This window comes from Mustela erminea, chromosome 5 (genome assembly GCF_009829155.1).
Source record: "Mustela erminea isolate mMusErm1 chromosome 5, mMusErm1.Pri, whole genome shotgun sequence".
Taxonomy (NCBI): Eukaryota; Metazoa; Chordata; class Mammalia; order Carnivora; family Mustelidae; genus Mustela; species Mustela erminea.
In genome coordinates this window covers 54,459,669-54,477,429 of record NC_045618.1, presented here as the reverse complement: position 1 = coordinate 54,477,429, position 17,761 = coordinate 54,459,669, and the positions used below count along the sequence as shown (strand labels likewise).

The following is a 17,761-nucleotide window of genomic DNA, read 5'->3' as shown; positions in this document are numbered from 1 at the left end:
GAATTAAATACACTTTTTTTTTTTTAAGATTTCATTTATTTATTTGACAGAGATCATAAGCAGGCTGAAAGACAGGCAGTAAGAGAAGAGGAGACAGGCTCCCTGCTGAGCAGAGAGCCTGATGTGGGGATGCAGGGCTCGATCCCAGGACCCTGGGATCATGACCTGAGCTGAAAGCAGAGGCTTTAACCCACTGAGCCACCCAGGCGCTCCCTATACATTGATTTTTAATGGTAAACCAAACATGTATTCCTTTTTTTTCTTTAACTTTTTAAAAAAGATTTTATTTTTATTTATTTGACAGAGAGAGAGAGAGTGAGAGCGCGTGCATGACAAGGGAGAAGGTCAGAGAGAGGAGACTCCCCATGAAGCTGGAAGCCCAATGTGGGACTTGATCCCAGGAGTCTGGGATCATGACCTGAGCTGAAAGCAGTCGCTTAAGCAACTGAGCCACCCATGTGCCTCAACCATGTATTTCTAGCAGAAACCCAAACTGGTCACAGGGGTAATTTAAAATATATGTATTGCTTGATTTAGTTGCATATATTTCATTTAGGACATCTGTATCTGTATTCATAACTGAAACTGGCTTATACTTGTCTCATATTGTCATTGCTAAGTTTGGGTATCAAAGTTACACAATCCTCAAAGTGAGGTAGGGTCTGTTTGTTTTCCTGTTCTCTGAGAGAAACTGTGTAAGAGAAATTATTTTTCCTTGAATGTTTGGTAAAAATTGTTTTAAAACTGTTAGGGCCCACTGCTCATTTGCTTACTTGCTTACTAAAATGTTTTAAATTAAAAATTATAGAAATACACACACAGAAAAGTTCATAAATTTTAAGTATACAACTTAATTCTTTACCACAATAGCAGTTTCACTCTTCCATATAGCGGCTCAGCCTGACCCTGAGTTTTATGAGAGATCTGATGAGTCAGTGGGAACAGATACATTAAAATGACTGTGCCCTATTGACAGGAAGAACATGTAGAAGGTCTGAGAAATATTATAAATTCCATTCAGCAGGCAAGGCAACTGAAGCACTTTCTAACCCACCAGGCCAAATTATGCTAAATAAGATTTTTTTTCCCAAGATTTTGTTTTTAAATAATCTGTACATCTAAGGTGGGGCTCAAACTCGAACTCCTAGATCAAGACTCACATGCTCCATTGACTGAGCCAGCCAGGTGCCCCTAAGCAAGATTTTTATAGAGAGCTGGCAAGATCCTTTTCTTTTTTTTTTTTTTTTAATTTTATTTATTTGGGAGGGAGGAAGTGAGTGAGAGAGAGCACAAGCTGGGGGTGGGAGGGGAGAGGCAGAGTGAGAGGGTGAAGCAGGCTCCCCAGTGAGCACGGAGACCAACTTGGGGCTCTATCCCAGGATCCTGACCCAGGACTCTGACCCAGGATTATGACCTGAGCCGAAGGCAGACACTTAACCGACTGAGCCATCCAGGTGCCCCAAGAGCTGGCAAGATTTTACTTCAAGCTACCAATGCCCCTTCTGCATGATGGCTAGAAAATATAATTTTAAAAAATCACCCTTCTATCTTTTGAGGATTTTTTTTTTTTTAATAACCTGGCCTTTTAAGGCCTTTGAGGCTGAAGCTTAGGCAAAGATACTCAGAGGGGTGCCTGGCCAGCTCAGTAAGTACAGCATGCAACTCTCAGGTCCTGAATTCAAGCCCCAAGCTGGGTGTAGAGCTTACTTTAAAAAAAGAAAGAAAGAAAGAGAGAGAGGGAGGGAAGGAGGGAGGGAGGGAGGGAGGAAGGAAGGAAGAAAGAAAGAAAGAAAGAGGGAAAGATATTCAGGCTAGGACACAGAAGATGGCAGTTATTAAGACCACGAGAAAAAAGACCTTATCTAACGAACCTAAGAGGGAGCACTCAGGGTAGCAAGATGAACTTACCTGAGAATCTAGCCAGATGACTCTGGATAAATTCCCCGGATTGTTTAAAATTGAATGCAAATACAGGCTGCCAAATGAGATTAATGTCTAGAGTAATCTCTTTGCAAATATTAGGGTTTTTAGCTAATACTAAGAGAAGTCTTCACAATCATATACCATTTCTTTTGCCCACAATACACTCACTATCTTTTACTACAAGTGCTTCACTGGAAACAAAATCCAGCTTACACTGGAATGGTACCAGCTCCCCTGACTGTCCATTTCATTAGCTAAGTCCTTCCCTACCTCCATTACACACATGTTCCTGGCCAGATGATAAACCACTCTCAAATTTCTCTACTTGTCAGCATGTATCAGAGACAGAAACAATTTAATAGCTTAGGAGAGAAATGTAATTTTCATGGTCTGCCTAAATCTTTCAATAAACTCTCAATCATTCCTGGTCCAAATATGAAATTTTTATATAGACAAGAATAATATTGAACAGTCTAAATAAACTATCAAATATAAAACTCTAAAAAAAGAGAATAGTGACAGCCTCAATATCATAAGTCTAGGACCCTTGTGATCAGATTTCTAGCCAAATGTTTATGTCAAACATTTACCTAACAAATATTTATTGAGTACTTAGGAGGTAAGTTACTGTTCCAGCACATAAACTCTGTCCAAGAAATGAGAAATTCTAAGATCAGAAATTTATGGGGCACCTGGGTGACTCAGATGGTTAAGCATCCACCTTTCCATCAAGTTAGGATCTCAGGGTCCTAGGATCAAGCCCCACATCAGGCTCCCTGCTCAGCAGGGAGTCTGCTTCTCCCTCTCACTCTGCATCTCCCCCAGCTTATGCTCTCTCTTGCTCACTCCCTCTCTCTGAAATAAATAAAATCTTTTGACAGACTGAGAGAGATCACAAATAGGCAGAGAGGCAGGCAGAGAGTGGGGGAAGCAGGCTCCCTGCCAGCAGGGAGCCCGACTTGGGGCTTGATCCCAGGACCCTGAGATCATGACCCGAGCTGAAGGCAGAGGCTTAACCCACTGAGCCACCCAGATGCCCCTGAAATAAATAAAATCTTAAGAAAAAACCCAGAAACTTATGTCCTTAACAAAGAAAGAGCAGAAAAGGAGTATCAACTCATATTCTGAACCTGTAATAAGCAAACAAGTCAAGTAATTTCCTTACTTTGGACTTTTTGATAGCTTATATTTTCCACAACTGCTTTGCACATACTCAAATAGCAAAAAGTTCAGCAATGTACAAATAAAAAAAAAAAGCGTCAAATTAACCCTCATGCACCATTGGTGGAAATGTAAATTGGACCAACCACTGTGGAAAACAGTATGGAGGTTCCTCAAAAAATTAAAACTAGAATTACCATATGATCAAACGATTCTACTACTGAATATTTACCCAAAGAAAATTAATTTGAAAAGATATATGTATCTCTGTGTTTATTGCAACAATATTTATTTTCAATAGCCAAACTACAGAAGCGATGCAATTGTCCATCAACAAATGAATAAAGTGTGGTATTATATGCACAATGAAATATTCAGCCATAAAAAAGAATGAGGTCTTGCCACCCAACAACATTGGTGGACCTAGAGGACATTAGGCTAAGTGAAGTCAGGCAAAGAAAGACAAATATCTCATGATTTCACTTACAAGTTGTATATAAAAAGAAAATAGAAGCACCTGGATGACTCAGTTGGTTAGGCAACAAACTCTTTATTTTGGCTCAGGTCATGATCTTAGGGCTGTGAGACTGAGCCCATGTCCCAGTGTGGGGTCTGCTTAGGATTCTCTCTCAAAAAACAGAAACAAGGGGCACCTGGGTGGCTCAGTGGGTTAAAGCCTCTGCCTTAGGCTCAGGTCATGATTCCAGGGTCCTGGGATGGAGCCCTGTATCGGGCACTCTGCTCAGTGGGGAGCCTGCTTCCCCCTCTCTTTCTCTGCCTGTCTCTCTGCCTACTTGTGATCTCTGTCAAATAAATAAATAAAATCTTTAAAAAAAAACCAGAAACAAAACAAAACAAAAAACAAAACAAACAAAAAGGATTCTCTCTCCCTCCCTTTGCCCCTCCCATCAAAAAAGAAAAAACAAACAAACAAACAAACAAACAACCCTTAAATACAAAGAGCAAACTGGTGGGTTGCAGAGAGAAGGTGGGTGGGTGGGATGGGTGAGAAAAAAGGGGTTATAAATTTGTGAAGTTGAATCACTATGTTGTACACTTGAAACTAATGTAACATTGCAATATGAACTATAAATAAATTTTCTTAATTTTTAATAGAAAAAAAATGACAGATATAAACTCCCAGTTATAAAATAAGTTAGTCATGGAGATGAAAAGTACAGCATGGGGAATATAGTCAATTATACTGTAGTAATGCTATGTGGTGATAGATGGTGACTACACTTATCCTGGTGAGAGTACTGTCCAATCAATATAGTGTACAACTGAAACTAATATAACACTACTGTATGTTAATTATACTCCAGTAAAAACAAAAACAAAAACACACAACAAAAAAAATAAGACTCAAATCAAAAGACATACACACAAAATGGCTGTTAATATATTTAAAAGTACTTAATGGAGATGCTATCTTCACCTCTTAGAGAAAGAAAAAATTGAAGATTGGCATCTGCTTTTTATGGTAAGGATGTATCTTTCTGAAGATATGTATACCCTCTGACCAAGGAATTCTCTTAGGAATTCTTCCTTCAAATATACTGACAATGAGAATGCAAGAATATATGTATAAGATGTTCACTGTAACGTAATTTTTAAAAGTAAAACACCTTGAAATAAGTAGTCAAGAATAGGAAACTGGCTGTGTAAAGTCAGAACACAGGAATACAGGGACTATTATTCTTCAACAAACAAAGGAATAGGCAAATCTTTATGTATTGAAACGATGTGTCTAAGATAAAATGTTAAGTGAAAGAAAAGAAGCTGGAGTTTGCAGAGTATAATCCCATGGACAGAAAAAAGAAAGAAGATAGTCATATATAATAAGAAAATGTATAAATAAAAATTTCTAAAAGAATTCTCCAGTTAGTGAGGTGAAGTGGTAGGGAGAAGAGATACTTTAAAGGACTTTACTTTCCTTACATATACTTTTTGTATTGTCTGAAATCCTCACCAGAGCATGTTTTATTTCTATATTTTAAAATTTGTAAGTTCTGAGATGTGCAATTACTGTTAAATTACTGAAATTTAAAATATGTGATCCCTCGAAGAAAGAAATTTATTTCCATCACTTATTTAACAGATAAAGAACTGGAACATCTACTTCTACATCTTTCTTAAGCTCTTGCTATCCATGAAGTACTTTCAGTAATTAAAAAATAAGGGTGATTAAAAGACCAAGAAAAATAATAAAAAGGACAAAGTAGCTACAAGGCCCAAGATATGATAGAGTATTATAGTATCTTCTTGACAAAACTATCTTGGAACAAAGAAGCTCTAATTCTTACAGATTTTATTTTTAAAAACAGATTCTATAAATTACTTTTAAATGTACTACATTGGGTCTTAATAATAAATTGCAGAAGTAGTTTCCTAAAACTTACCAAGTTGGGAATGCAAACAACAGGAAAAAAAGTTGAGGAGTGGAAAGCAGAAAAGGAGGGCATAGAAAATAGAATTAGAAGTGGGAGTAATGTCTGTTAGTATAGGCAGGAAAAGGGTGACTTTAGTGAAAGTCAATCCCCACAGTAATACTATACCTAACAGCTGGCTGTGTTCCCCTGTGATGGAGTTCTGACTCGGGTCTGAAAAACAAACAATTGAAAAGAAAAGAAAAAAATGAATGACCAAAACAAATAATTTCTTAAAAATCAGCAACAAAAGTATATGAAGGAAATAAGGAAAAAAAAAGTTTTTTAATGTTCAAAAAACATTAATATAAATAGAATAAACTATTATAAAAAATAATCACACAGCTTTTTTGAAAAGCTAAGCAACAGAAATACCATGTGACCCAGCAATTCCACTTGTAGGCATATACTCAAAAGAACTGAAAACAGGGATGCAGAACAGACACTTGTATGACAATGTACATCCAAGCATTATTTACAACAGCCAAAAGGTGGAAACAACCAAGTGTCCTTCAACAGATAAATGGATAAACAATAATGCAGTATGAACATACAGTGGGATATTATTCAGTCATAAAAAAGAAAAAACTGCAATATGGATGAACCTTGAAAATAAGCCAGAAGCAGGACAAATTTTGTATAATTGCATTTAAATGAAATTTTGAGAAAAAAATTAATTAAAAAGATAATCACACAAATTTGATCAAGCAAAACAAGTTCAATAAAGTAGAATGATTTGGGGCTTACCACATGGATTACATTTTCTCTTTAATGCCAAAGAAACATATGGCCATAGCAGCTCAAAGTCAAGACATAAGTAAAGAACTCATTACTACCAGCAGATATGTTCTGATTGGACTTCATGATAAAATTACTAACCTGGCTTTTATAAATATCTACTTCTTCTAATCTATAATAAAATTAGTGGCAATAAGCCAAGTTCCTAATGCAAGAGATATTGACAATCATCATTTAACAACTAACCACATGGTTATTTTAAAGGTTTGAAAACCATTAAGGGCTAAATATGGAAAAGACTTTGAACTCCAATTTCCTCAAAGATTAAGTCTCTTGAGATACTGAGGATTACATCTGGTTTCCCTGAATGTGTCTGGGCCACAAAAGTAATTTTAGACAAGGGGGTCTGTGAACAATGGGGAGAAGGTTGCAACTTTATTTTCACTAACCTGTAACTGAAGTTTAGTATTTTCTCCAAGTATGACATCAGAAACAAACTACATAAAAGTACCTGTGCTTTGTCAACAAGAAGTACCATTTTTCATATCACACTGTAATTGTTATATATATATTTCTTAATCCCATTTAAGTGCAATACTACTTTGAAATTATGGTAGTAATTAAAAGGCTGCTAGGTCTTCTTCAATGTACTGATAAAAAAAGCACTTATAGGGGTGCCTGGGTGGCTCAATGGGTTATGATCTGCCTTCGGCTCAGGTCATGATCTCAGGGTCCTGGGATCGAGCCTCGCATCGGGATCTCTGCTCGGCAGGGAGCCTGCTTCTTCCTCTCTCTGCCTGCCTCTCTGCCTACTTATGATCTCTGTCAAATAAATAAATTAAATCTTAAAAAAAAATCACAGTTTCAGAACCAGAATAACTATGGTCATCATCTAGCTCTACTCTACTGATTCTAAAGGAAACGCTTGAGAAATTACCAGCACCATCTATTTTTTTCCCTAAAATATCATCAACAATCCTTTTAAAGATTATGGTTCTCAGACACTGTCTTTAATGGGAACACCTCTTATGTATGATGGGATGGGGCAAAGCTTAGAATCTCTTAATATTTACAGTTGAGGGGTGGTTGGTTAAGCATCTGCCTTCAGCTCAGGTCATGATTCCGTGGTCCTGGGATCTAGCCCCACGTCAGGCTCCCTGCTCAGTGTGGAGTTTGCTTCTTTCCCACCCTCTGCTCCTCACCTTGCTAGTGCTTTTGCTTGGTCTCTCTCTCAGATGAAGAAATAAAAAATCTTTAAAGAATATTTATAGTTCAGAAGATAAATGCTATTAGTAAGTGGCCAAAGACATGGCACACTACTGTCAAAAGAGAAAGCTTAGAGAGATAATCTTAGACTTTGGGGACCTATCTTCATGTTTCTTGGTAGTCTGAATTCTAACTTTTTTGTCCTGAAATGAAAAATAGCCTAGGGGTGCCTGGGTGGCTCAGTGGGTTAAGCCTCTGCCTTCCGCTCAGGTCATGGTCTCAGTGTCCTGGGATCAAGCCCGACATCAGGCTCTCTGCTCAGTGGGGAGCCTGCTTCTCCTCTCTCTCTGCCTCTCTGCCTACTTGTGATCTCTGTCAAATAAATAAAATCTTTAAAAAGAAAAGAAAAGAAAAGAAAAGAAAAATAGCCTAAAACAAGTTATTTGGAATTGCCAGGGAATGTATGAGTAAAAATAGAAGACCATCTCAGATAACTTGGGCAGAACAGATATGATTTTAGATGGGGAAATACAAACAATTTTTCTCTTACAAATTACCTCCTTCTATACTATACACTCTCTTGCCTTCTAAGCTGTGCGCACATGCCATACATGCACTTTCTACGCAGGCCAGGCCTCTTCCTTTGAACACCCTCCATGTTTGAGCTGAGTAGAAATTACTCTTTGTGTAGTTCCCTGCAAGTTCAACTTGGATTTCTGTTTTTCATTTTTTTATAATTGAAGGAACGTAGGGCAACCTTTACCTAATACTTTTTTGGTAATTTGAAGACTAATCTCAAGTACTTCACCAGTACTTCACTGATACACATAAAACCCAAAACAAGGGCAAATTTAGGAGTAAAAAGATTCAGAATTCATGAGAATGAAATTAGCCATGCCTATAAAAATCACAATTGGTAAATGGGTCTAAGTTGAGGGGTGATTCTGGGTATGCAGTCCAAACTGTATAATCAACATGATAATACTGCTCTGAGATATGTCTGTTATGTCCTCTGTCTCTTGTCTAATGTCTGAACTCTCCCATTTAACATTTTTCCTGCTATGTCACTGGTGAGGGCACACCCAAGTTTGCCAAAGACTGGGAGTTGTCCTAAACATTACTCAAAATGACATTTATTTTAACCAAATTACTTCCTGTAATAGAAACAACTTGCCAATAAGATGACTATTCTTACTTTTGATGGCCTTTATAAACTAAACTACTCACAGGTTACAACTCAAAAGGTTATACCAGGTTATACTCAAAGCCTTTGATACTCAGGGGAACCCTCCTACACTGTTGGTGGGAATGCAAGCTGGTGCAGCCACTCTGGAAAACCGCATGGAGGTTCCTCAAAATGTTGAAAATAGAACTGCCCTATGACCCAGCAATTGCACTACTGGGTATTTACCCTAAAGATACAAACGTAGTGATCCAAAGGGGCACGTGCACCCGAATGCTTATAGCAGCCATGTCCACAATAGCCAACCTATGGAAAGAACCTAGATGTCCATCAACAGATGAATGGATCAAGAAGATGTGGTATATATACACAATGGAATACTATGCAGCCATCAAAAGAAATGAAATCTTGCCATTTGCGACAACATGGATGGAACTAGAGCGTATCATGCTTAGTGAAATAAGTCAAGCAGAGAAAGACAACTATCATATGATCTCCCTGATATGAGGAAGTGGTGATGCAACAAGGGGGCTTAAGTGGGTAGGAGAAGAATCAATGAAACAAGATGGGATTGGGAGGGAGACAAACCATAAGTGACTCTTAATCTCACAAAACAAACTGAGGGTTGCTGGGGGGGGGGTTGGGAGAAGGGGGTGGGATTATGGACATTGGGGAGGGTATGTGCTTTGGTGAGTGCTGTGAAGTGTGTAAACCTGGTGATTCACAGACCTGCACCCCTGGGGATAAAAATATATGTTTATAAAAAATAAAAAAATTTTTTAAAAAAGCCTTTGATACTCTATCAGTCAAAAATGGTAGTTCAAATAAAAGCATGTACCTTTTCACATGTAAATACAATCAGAAAAATGACCTGAAAGTATTTCCTTGTTATAGAAATGATATAGTAGTTGGGTATTTACCCTAAAGATACAAACGTAGTGATCCGAAGGGGCACATGCACCCGAATGTTTATAGCATCAATGTCCACAACAGCCAAACTATGGAAAGAACCTAGATGTCCATCAACAGATGAATGGATAAATATGTGGTATATACACAATGGAATACTATGCAGCCATCAAAAGAAATGAAATCTTGCCATTTGCGACAACGTGGATGGAACTAGAGCATATCATGCTTAGCGAAATAAGTCAAGCAGAGAAAGACAACTATCATATCATCTCCCTGATATGAGGAAGTGGAGATGCAACATGGGGGGTTAAGGGGGTAGGAGAAGAATAAATGAAACAAGATGGGATTGGGAGGGAGACAAACCATAAGTGACTCTTAATCTCACAAAACAAACTGAGGGTTGCTGGGGGAGGAGGGTTGGGGGAAGGGGGTGGGGTTATTGACACTAGGGAGGGTATGTGCTATGGTGAGTGCTGTTAAGTGTGTAAACCTGGTGATTCACATACTTGTACCCCGGGGGATAAAAATATATTATATGTTTGTAAAAAATAAAAAATTAAAAAAAAAGAAATGATATAGTAGTTTTATAAATGGGCACTTTCTCAGTATATTTTATTTATCCTGGGTAAATGGTAAAGAATGGAGATTTTATTTAGTTTCTTGTCATGTGCCTTGGGAGAATAGAGAGAAAAATGATTGTGGGTGGTACCAGCTTGCAAAATTGCCTCTGTAAATAGTTTTTTCTGAAGAGCCTTATTATCTCCCTTAGTTTTGCCCATAGCAATAACCTTTTTCTGAATTTCCTTTGCTAATTACTTCATCTACCATTCTTGGTAAAAAATTTGAAGCAAATAATGGCTAGCTTGTACCTTGCATCTGAAATTCAGCATAGCAGGTTTTAGTCTTCATTAAAGATAGTATCAGTAATTTCATTAAGTAACACAATCAATAGTGGAAACTGTTAGGCCTAATTATCTAGAAAACGTAGGCATGATCAAGTGCATATGCATGAGGACAAGAGGCTCATTATAGTCTATTTTATCTAGACATACCTTGAATACAAGTATACAAAATACGTGAAATCACTAGTCTTAACACATTCCTAATTCTCTGGTCTCCAATTTTTAAAAAACCAAAGTAACATTATGATAAGAAACCCTTCTGACTCAGAATTAGACAAAGTGGATCAAAAATGGAATCAAAGATAATTACGCTAACATTCACACTTACTAGATTCTGCCTCTCTATATGGGTAACTATTATAGTGGGAAACCCAAGAAGGAAAACAAACTGAAAGAAGGTAAAATCTGAAAAAGCCTATCTTCTTTATATACATTTCAAACTTACTGCAATGAGACCAGAAAGACCTAGAAAAATTTACATGTAATTAATTGGGTTTAAATAAAGAAGTGGGTGAAAAACACAAGGCAAATGTAGGCAAAATAATTTATCTGTGAGATGGAAATGTAAAGCGATGCATACAGAAGTAGTAAATCATTAGTTTTTTATATTTCTAGCCCACCCAACAAAAGAGAATCAAAAGATACTTATCTGAATTTTTATTATAGTAAGAACATATTTTTAAAAAGATACATAGAATATACTTCTGCCAAAAAAACATAATTTCTGTTAGGATTCTATCTAGTCCAAACCATCAGTCATGCAAGTGATTTGTGTAGACAGCTAATCATGGAGAGAATAAGCTATTGCAGTTGTGAACCAAGTACTGTATTTCTTGTACCACGCATTTCCTTCAGTATGTTAATAGATATTTGGTGAGAAAATGATTTGGGGGAGGGTTGGTAAACAAACTTGGCAAATATATTTAACACTCAAGTAAATTCCTATAATGTTTAATTTCTCAGACCCTTTAATATGCTAATGGGTGCCTAACTAATCTCCTAAAGAATATAGTATTTGGCATTCTTAAATATATCAGAAGACATAACTCATTCATGACCACACATCTTATGTAATCAGTGTTCCACTGTATACACTCTGGGAAATGTCCAACAAATTCATTTCAGTATACCAGGGTTAAATGATAACTCTCTGAATCATCACTGCCATTTACTTATTCCTTTCACTTAGCAATACTACTATTAAGCCAGTATTCTCCAAATTTGCCCAGTCAAAAGAATCATCTGGAGTTATTTGTTAAACTACAAATTCCTGGATCATATAACTAGCCCTAATTGACTTGATCTCATGGGAAAAGCCTGAGATTTTGCTGTTTATAAAGTGCCCAGATGACTATTCTATATCTTCATTCACTGATTCACCTAAATGAGTGATTAAGAAGACTCAGACATTGTTCTAGGTGCTAGGGATAGAGCAACAAATACACAAGACAAATTTCCTGTTCTCATGCAGATATGGGGAGATAAATAATAAAAGAAAAATGGGGCACCTGGGTGTCTGCCTTTGGCTCAGGTCATGATTCCAGGGTCCTGGGATCAAGCCCCACATTGAGTCCCACAAGCCTGTTTCTCCCTCTCCCACTCCCTCTGCTTGTATTCCCTCTCTTACTGTCTCTCTCTCTGCCAAATAAATAGATAAAATCTTAAAAGAATGAAAGAAAATTAATAATCAAAATTATTTTCTTTATAAAATTTATCATAAACCAAAATTGAGTGACTAGGGAAGCTATTTTGGATTGGGTGGACAGTAAAGGCCTTTCTGAGAAGGTAACTTTTATGATGAGACCTGCATGTAAAGAAGGCAGACATGTGAGGATCCTGAAGAGGACTGATCAGGGCAGAGAAGTAGCCACGCAAAGACCTTAAGATGGGAATAACCTTGGCATGTTTAGGAAATATTAATGTGGCTAAAGCACAATGAGGAAGAAAGCAGTTTTAAAAAAAGTTCTCAAACTAGGTAGAAGATACCTGCTTGTAGTATTGCAGACCATGGTGAAGAGTGGAAATTTTACTATGAAAGTGAGGTGACACAACTGGAAGGTTTTAAAAGCCCCAAGACAGGTCTGATTAACTCTTCAGTTAATGGTTGAAGGATGCACTGTGGAAGGAGGAAGAGCAGAAACAGGGGAAACAATTAGGAGTCTACTGCAGGAGTCTTAGGAAGACATGGAAATGGCTGTAATGAAGATGGTAAAATCCATGGTGGAGAAAGTGATGAGATCTTCCACAATGAGAATTGTTGAGCTTGTCTTCAGAGGCCATGTCCACGTTACTCTAAATGTGTAGTTCTTTTCATTCACTTACTCAATAAAATTTTTTGAGCACCTTAAGTACTATTCTAATTACCAGAAATGCAGTAGCAAAACCCCTGCCACTAAAGAGCTCACATGATCAAAATGCAACATATATGTCAAGAGTGATGAGTTCTAAAACATATCGAGAAGCAGAATAAGAGAATGGAAGGATTAGTGGGGGCATGGTTTGCGTGCTAGTTTAGATATTGAGTCTAAAAAATGTCTCTCAGATGTGGTACTTGACCAGAAACCCGAAGTGAGGTAGCTAGCCATACAAATATCTGTAGGAAGAACATTCCAGGCAGAGGGAATGGTTGGTGCAATGACCCTGAAGCAGGTGCATGTCCTTGTAGGACACAGTGGGGTCTTGTGGGACATAGTGAGGACTTTGGGTTTTACTTTCAGTGAGCTCAGAAGCCACTGGAAGGTTCTGATTTAAATTTTAACACGCTCAATCTAGCTGTTGTCTGGAGAATAGACTGCAGGAGGCAAGTGAGAAAGTAGGACACAGAAGGCTTTTGTAATGGCCCAAGGAAAGGTAATGGTAGTCTGGATATGGTCAGAAGTACCAGAGCTGGTGAGTAGAGTTCACAGGCTGGGTTCACAAAGTTAGCACACTGACTGACTGGAGGTAGTAGGGGTAGGGTGCAGAGAAACAAGTTAAAGTTCTTTCCAAGAGCAATTAGACACACAGGGTTGCTGTTTCCTGAGTGTCGGAGGCTGGGAGAAGAGTGATGATGGTGATGATGAATGGAGTGGGGAGAGGGGCACACTGTGACAGCTGTGCAGCCGTCCTGGAGCAAATGTGAGGCACAATGAAAAGAGAACACAGGATCTGGAAGCAGATGAAGCTCAGCTGAGATCCTAGCTTTGTATATGCTATTTGTGTTGCTCTGCAAAAATGTTTTAATATTTCTTAGCTTTATTTACTATCAATGCAACAAGAGTAATACTACACCACAGAAAATTATTGTGAGGATTATATATGGTTGATACTCAGTAAAAGGTAACTGTTAAGAAAACTGAGATGACCCATGGAATGATCCTTAAGAAAAATAATAAAAACTTAGTGTTGCAAATAATCATGATTAAATTAGAATTTAGGTAGCAAGAGATTTTTTTTTAGAACTTTAAACATTTTGAAGTACAACAGTACTTAAGAAGTAATATGGGAGTACAGAAGTAATATGGGTGAATCTTTGGATTGGTATACACATTGATTAAAACTGTACAGTCATGTGACACTAATACTTTAAGTCACCCATCTTATTTTGAAATTTGATACATTGATAGTTTGGACTAAATATGCAATAACATATGATTTGGGACTTTCTGATAAAATAATTACAATAGTAATTGTCCAGGAGTGTCTGTATTATATTCCCAACACAAGTTTATTAATGACTCCTATTCAAATAAACAAGAACTTAATTCAGTAAGTTTTAAATACACCAAAAGCTGTGTTGGATACTGCAAAAAATAAAAGAATGAGAATAAGGTATTTCCTGACATTAAGAAGCTCACAAACTAGGGGTGCATGGGTGGCTCAGATGGTTGAGTATCTGCCTTCAGCTCAGGTTATGATCTCCAGGTCCTGGGATCCAGCCCCACATCAAGCCCCATGTCGAGCTCCTGGCTCAGCAAGGAGTCTGGGAGTCTGCTTCTCCCTCTCCCTCTGCCTCTCCTACTGATTGTGCTCTCTCTCTCTCAAATGAATAATAATTTTTTTTCAAATGAATAATAATTTTAAAAAGACTCACAAATTAGTTGAAGAGCCAAATTCAACTTAAGAAACTAAAAATGAATGGTAGTAATAATGGCATTTTATGTTTAATAACATTTTACAGTTTTAAAAATACTTTCACATACTTCATTTGATTCCCATGATAACTCTGTGATACAGGTAGGACCCTTATAAAGAAGCTAAAGCTAAGTTAGGTTCAATGGTTTGGCCAGGATATACTGTCAGTAAATTTCAAAGACTGGCTTGAACCTGAATTCTGATTTTCTATTACATTATGCTGGTCATAAAAAGTAGGTATAAGAATGAATATTAGTAATATAATTAACTCTCCATTATCCAGGAAAATAAATTAGGAAATTACAAGATATTTATAAAATAATTAAATTACAAATCAAGAAAATAATGTTTGGAACTAACAGTGATCAGTAAAAACACCACTTATGGGATGCCTGGGTGGCTTAGTCAGTTAAGTGTCAGCCCTCAGCTCTGGTCATGATACCAGGGTCCTAGGATTGAATCCTACATTGGGATCCTTGTTCAGAGAACACTACTTCTCTCTCTGTCTGCTGCTCCCCTGCTTTTGCTCTCTCTCTTTGACAAATAAATAAATAAAATCTTAAAAAAAAAAAAAAGGAACAAAAAAACCCCAAACCACTTATCCCAGTAAGATTCACTGCCTCCCCTTGATCTTTTTTTAACAGGCTAAAAGCCTCTGCTTGGCAACAGTATCTAGCAAGATTAATACCATTTATATTACATCTATTTTTAGTTTATTCTCTATTTATGGAGTGGCAAGCACGCTGGTATTTCATTTAGTGATAAAGCTCCTTTCAGTGATTCAATTTAAGAAAAAAATTTTAAATACAAAGATGATACATAAAAATGGAAAGATCATAAAGGCAGTCTCTAAATGACTTCAATTTAGAGCACATGTCCTACTATCATCATACCAAATCTGCACAGCAAACCTGTGAGGAGGAAATTTTCCTATGTTCCAGAAGAAACTAGCTCAGAGGAAGCTGAAAGGATCTGCCCAAGGTGATAGAGCCAATAACCTGTGGTTCTGCCTTTAGTGCTGTTAAGGGTCCAAAGGAGAGGAGCAACATGGATAGAGGCATACGCGCTTTAAGAAGGAACTTTTAAAAACCTTAAAAATCAGAGAGAACTCAAAATCACAGGAGCAGAATAAACATGGCACAGGTCCGGAATGGTTTGCTTAGAACACTAGGGTCATATTAGCAAAAGTCTCGGAGTCTAAAGTAGATGGAAAACAACTGAAATTCTCTACATGAAGTCTAAAAACAAAAGCAGTGTTTCAGGCCAGGAAACAAGTGCAATATGCAAAATGAAATGAATGCCAGAGTTATTAGACACAGGCAGGCATAATCATTATTAGACTGCTGGATCCATGTGCTAACAACCACCTCTAATATGGTCTGTAGGATTATTATTAATTCATCTGATACTCTGAATGCCTACCATGTGTCAGGTACTGTGCTAGGCACTGCAGATACTGAAAGAGTTACCCTTTCTTCTCAAGAAGTTTGGAGAGGAATTATACAATTATGAAACAATAAAAATAATTGTTACAGTATAGGTACAAATATTGTGGGAATCAAAAAGGAAAGAAAATAAAATAAAGCAGTCAGGAATGGTATCAAGGAATAACTAAGCCAAATCTTGAAGGATGGTTAGTTTATCAAAAAGAAGAAGGGTGGGTCGCCTGGGTGGTTTAGTGGGTTAAAGCCTCTGCCTTCGGCTCAGGTCATGATCCTAGGGTCCTGGGATCGAGCCCCGCATTGGGCTCTCTGCTCAGCAGGGAGCCTGCTTCCTCGTCTCTCTCTGCCTGCCTCTCTGCTGACTTGTGCTGTCTGTCTGTCAAATAAATAAATAAATAAAATCTTAAAAAAAAAAAAAGAAGAAGAAGGGTAAGAGAAATGGAGAAGGGGAGACATTCTAAACAGAGGGATTTACAGTCAGGACATAGCTAATGGAGAAATTCGAGAGATACAACAGGAATTACTACATCTAATAATACACCTTTATACAATACCTGGTATATATTACAACCAATATATAATGATATATAATGTAATATTATATATTGGTCTATAGTATAATACATACAACTACATTGTACCTAATATATAACATATACTTAAATTGATAGGAACAAAGAATTTGTCATTGATTTAAAAAAATGCTTAATAAGAACCAGTCAGCATATGTGTTTCCAACTTTTGATTCTTTCCCTTCCCTCATTCATGAAATCCAGTCAATTGTGGCTTCTATACCCATCTCTTCTTTTCTACTGCACTGCCAGCGTTTAGATACTTGTCCTTTCCAGCCTGGACCACTGAAATAGCTCAATTATTCTCCCTGTCACCAATTCTCCCAACTTCAAATAATCCTTTATTTCCCTTCATATTAATAATACTAAATTCTGTCTTTATTAGGTTGCTTCATTGTTTAAAAAACAAAACACTTTCAAAGGTCTCCTAATGACAATGCCAGGAGTTCCCAACAACTTTGTGAAGATATGATCATTCTCACTTACTTATATCCAGGCATCATGTGTGAGTACTGGTTCAAGTCCCTCTAAGAAAAGGAAACGACTGTTCTTGTGGGTTCCGCCTCCATTCCTACTGTGAATTCCCAGGCAGGGCATGGGGATACTGGTGGTAGCAGAAGCTAAGGGATTAAACACCTATGGCAGACACTGGTTTACTTGTTTGGATCCCTTGGCTTACAGGATTAACTCCAAAAACCTCATCCTGTCTTTCAAGTTTTTTTATAATGTAGCACTAGCTTATTTCTCTCTAACTTATCATTTGCTGGGGCTTGAACTCATGACCCTGAGATAAAGACCTGAGCTGAGATCAAGAGTGGGACGCCTAACCAGCTGAGCCACCCAGGCATGCCACAGACCCATGTATCTTTGATTACGTCAATTTTTCATTGAAAATTTCCTTTTCTTTCTTTCTACTTACCTGAGTTATATATCCTTTAAAGGGCCAACTCAAGGGGCGCCTGGGTGGCTCAGTGGGTTAAGCTGCTGCCTTCGGCTCAGGTCATGATCTCAGGGTCCTGGGATCGAGTCCCACATCAGGCTCTCTGCTCAGCAGGGTGCCTCCTTCCTCCTCTCTCTCTGCCTGCCTCTCTGCCTACTTGTGATCTCTGTCAAATAAATAAATAAAATCTTAAAAAAAAAAAAGGGCCAACTCAATTACTTCTTTTTTTGGGCCTACCCT

The 17,761-nt window shown here is 37.6% G+C and overlaps 1 protein-coding gene across 4 annotated transcripts in view; it reads right to left on the bottom strand.

Annotated features, from left to right (window-relative positions):
* The window catches only part of SLC12A6 (solute carrier family 12 member 6), a 91,780-nt gene that overhangs the window by 40,613 nt on the left and 33,406 nt on the right, over window positions 1–17,761 (bottom strand). For 3 of the 4 annotated variants that reach the window (XR_004285758.1, XM_032343170.1, XM_032343172.1), the window contains exon 2: window positions 5,643–5,687. The exons of the other annotated variant lie outside the window; for it this stretch is intronic. Coding sequence is in view for 2 of the 3 variants with exons in the window: in XM_032343170.1 (XP_032199061.1) it covers window positions 5,643–5,687 (45 nt within the window). In the remaining variant the exon portion in view is untranslated. The remainder of the gene's footprint in view (window positions 1–5,642; window positions 5,688–17,761) is intronic. 4 annotated transcript variants of the gene reach the window in all.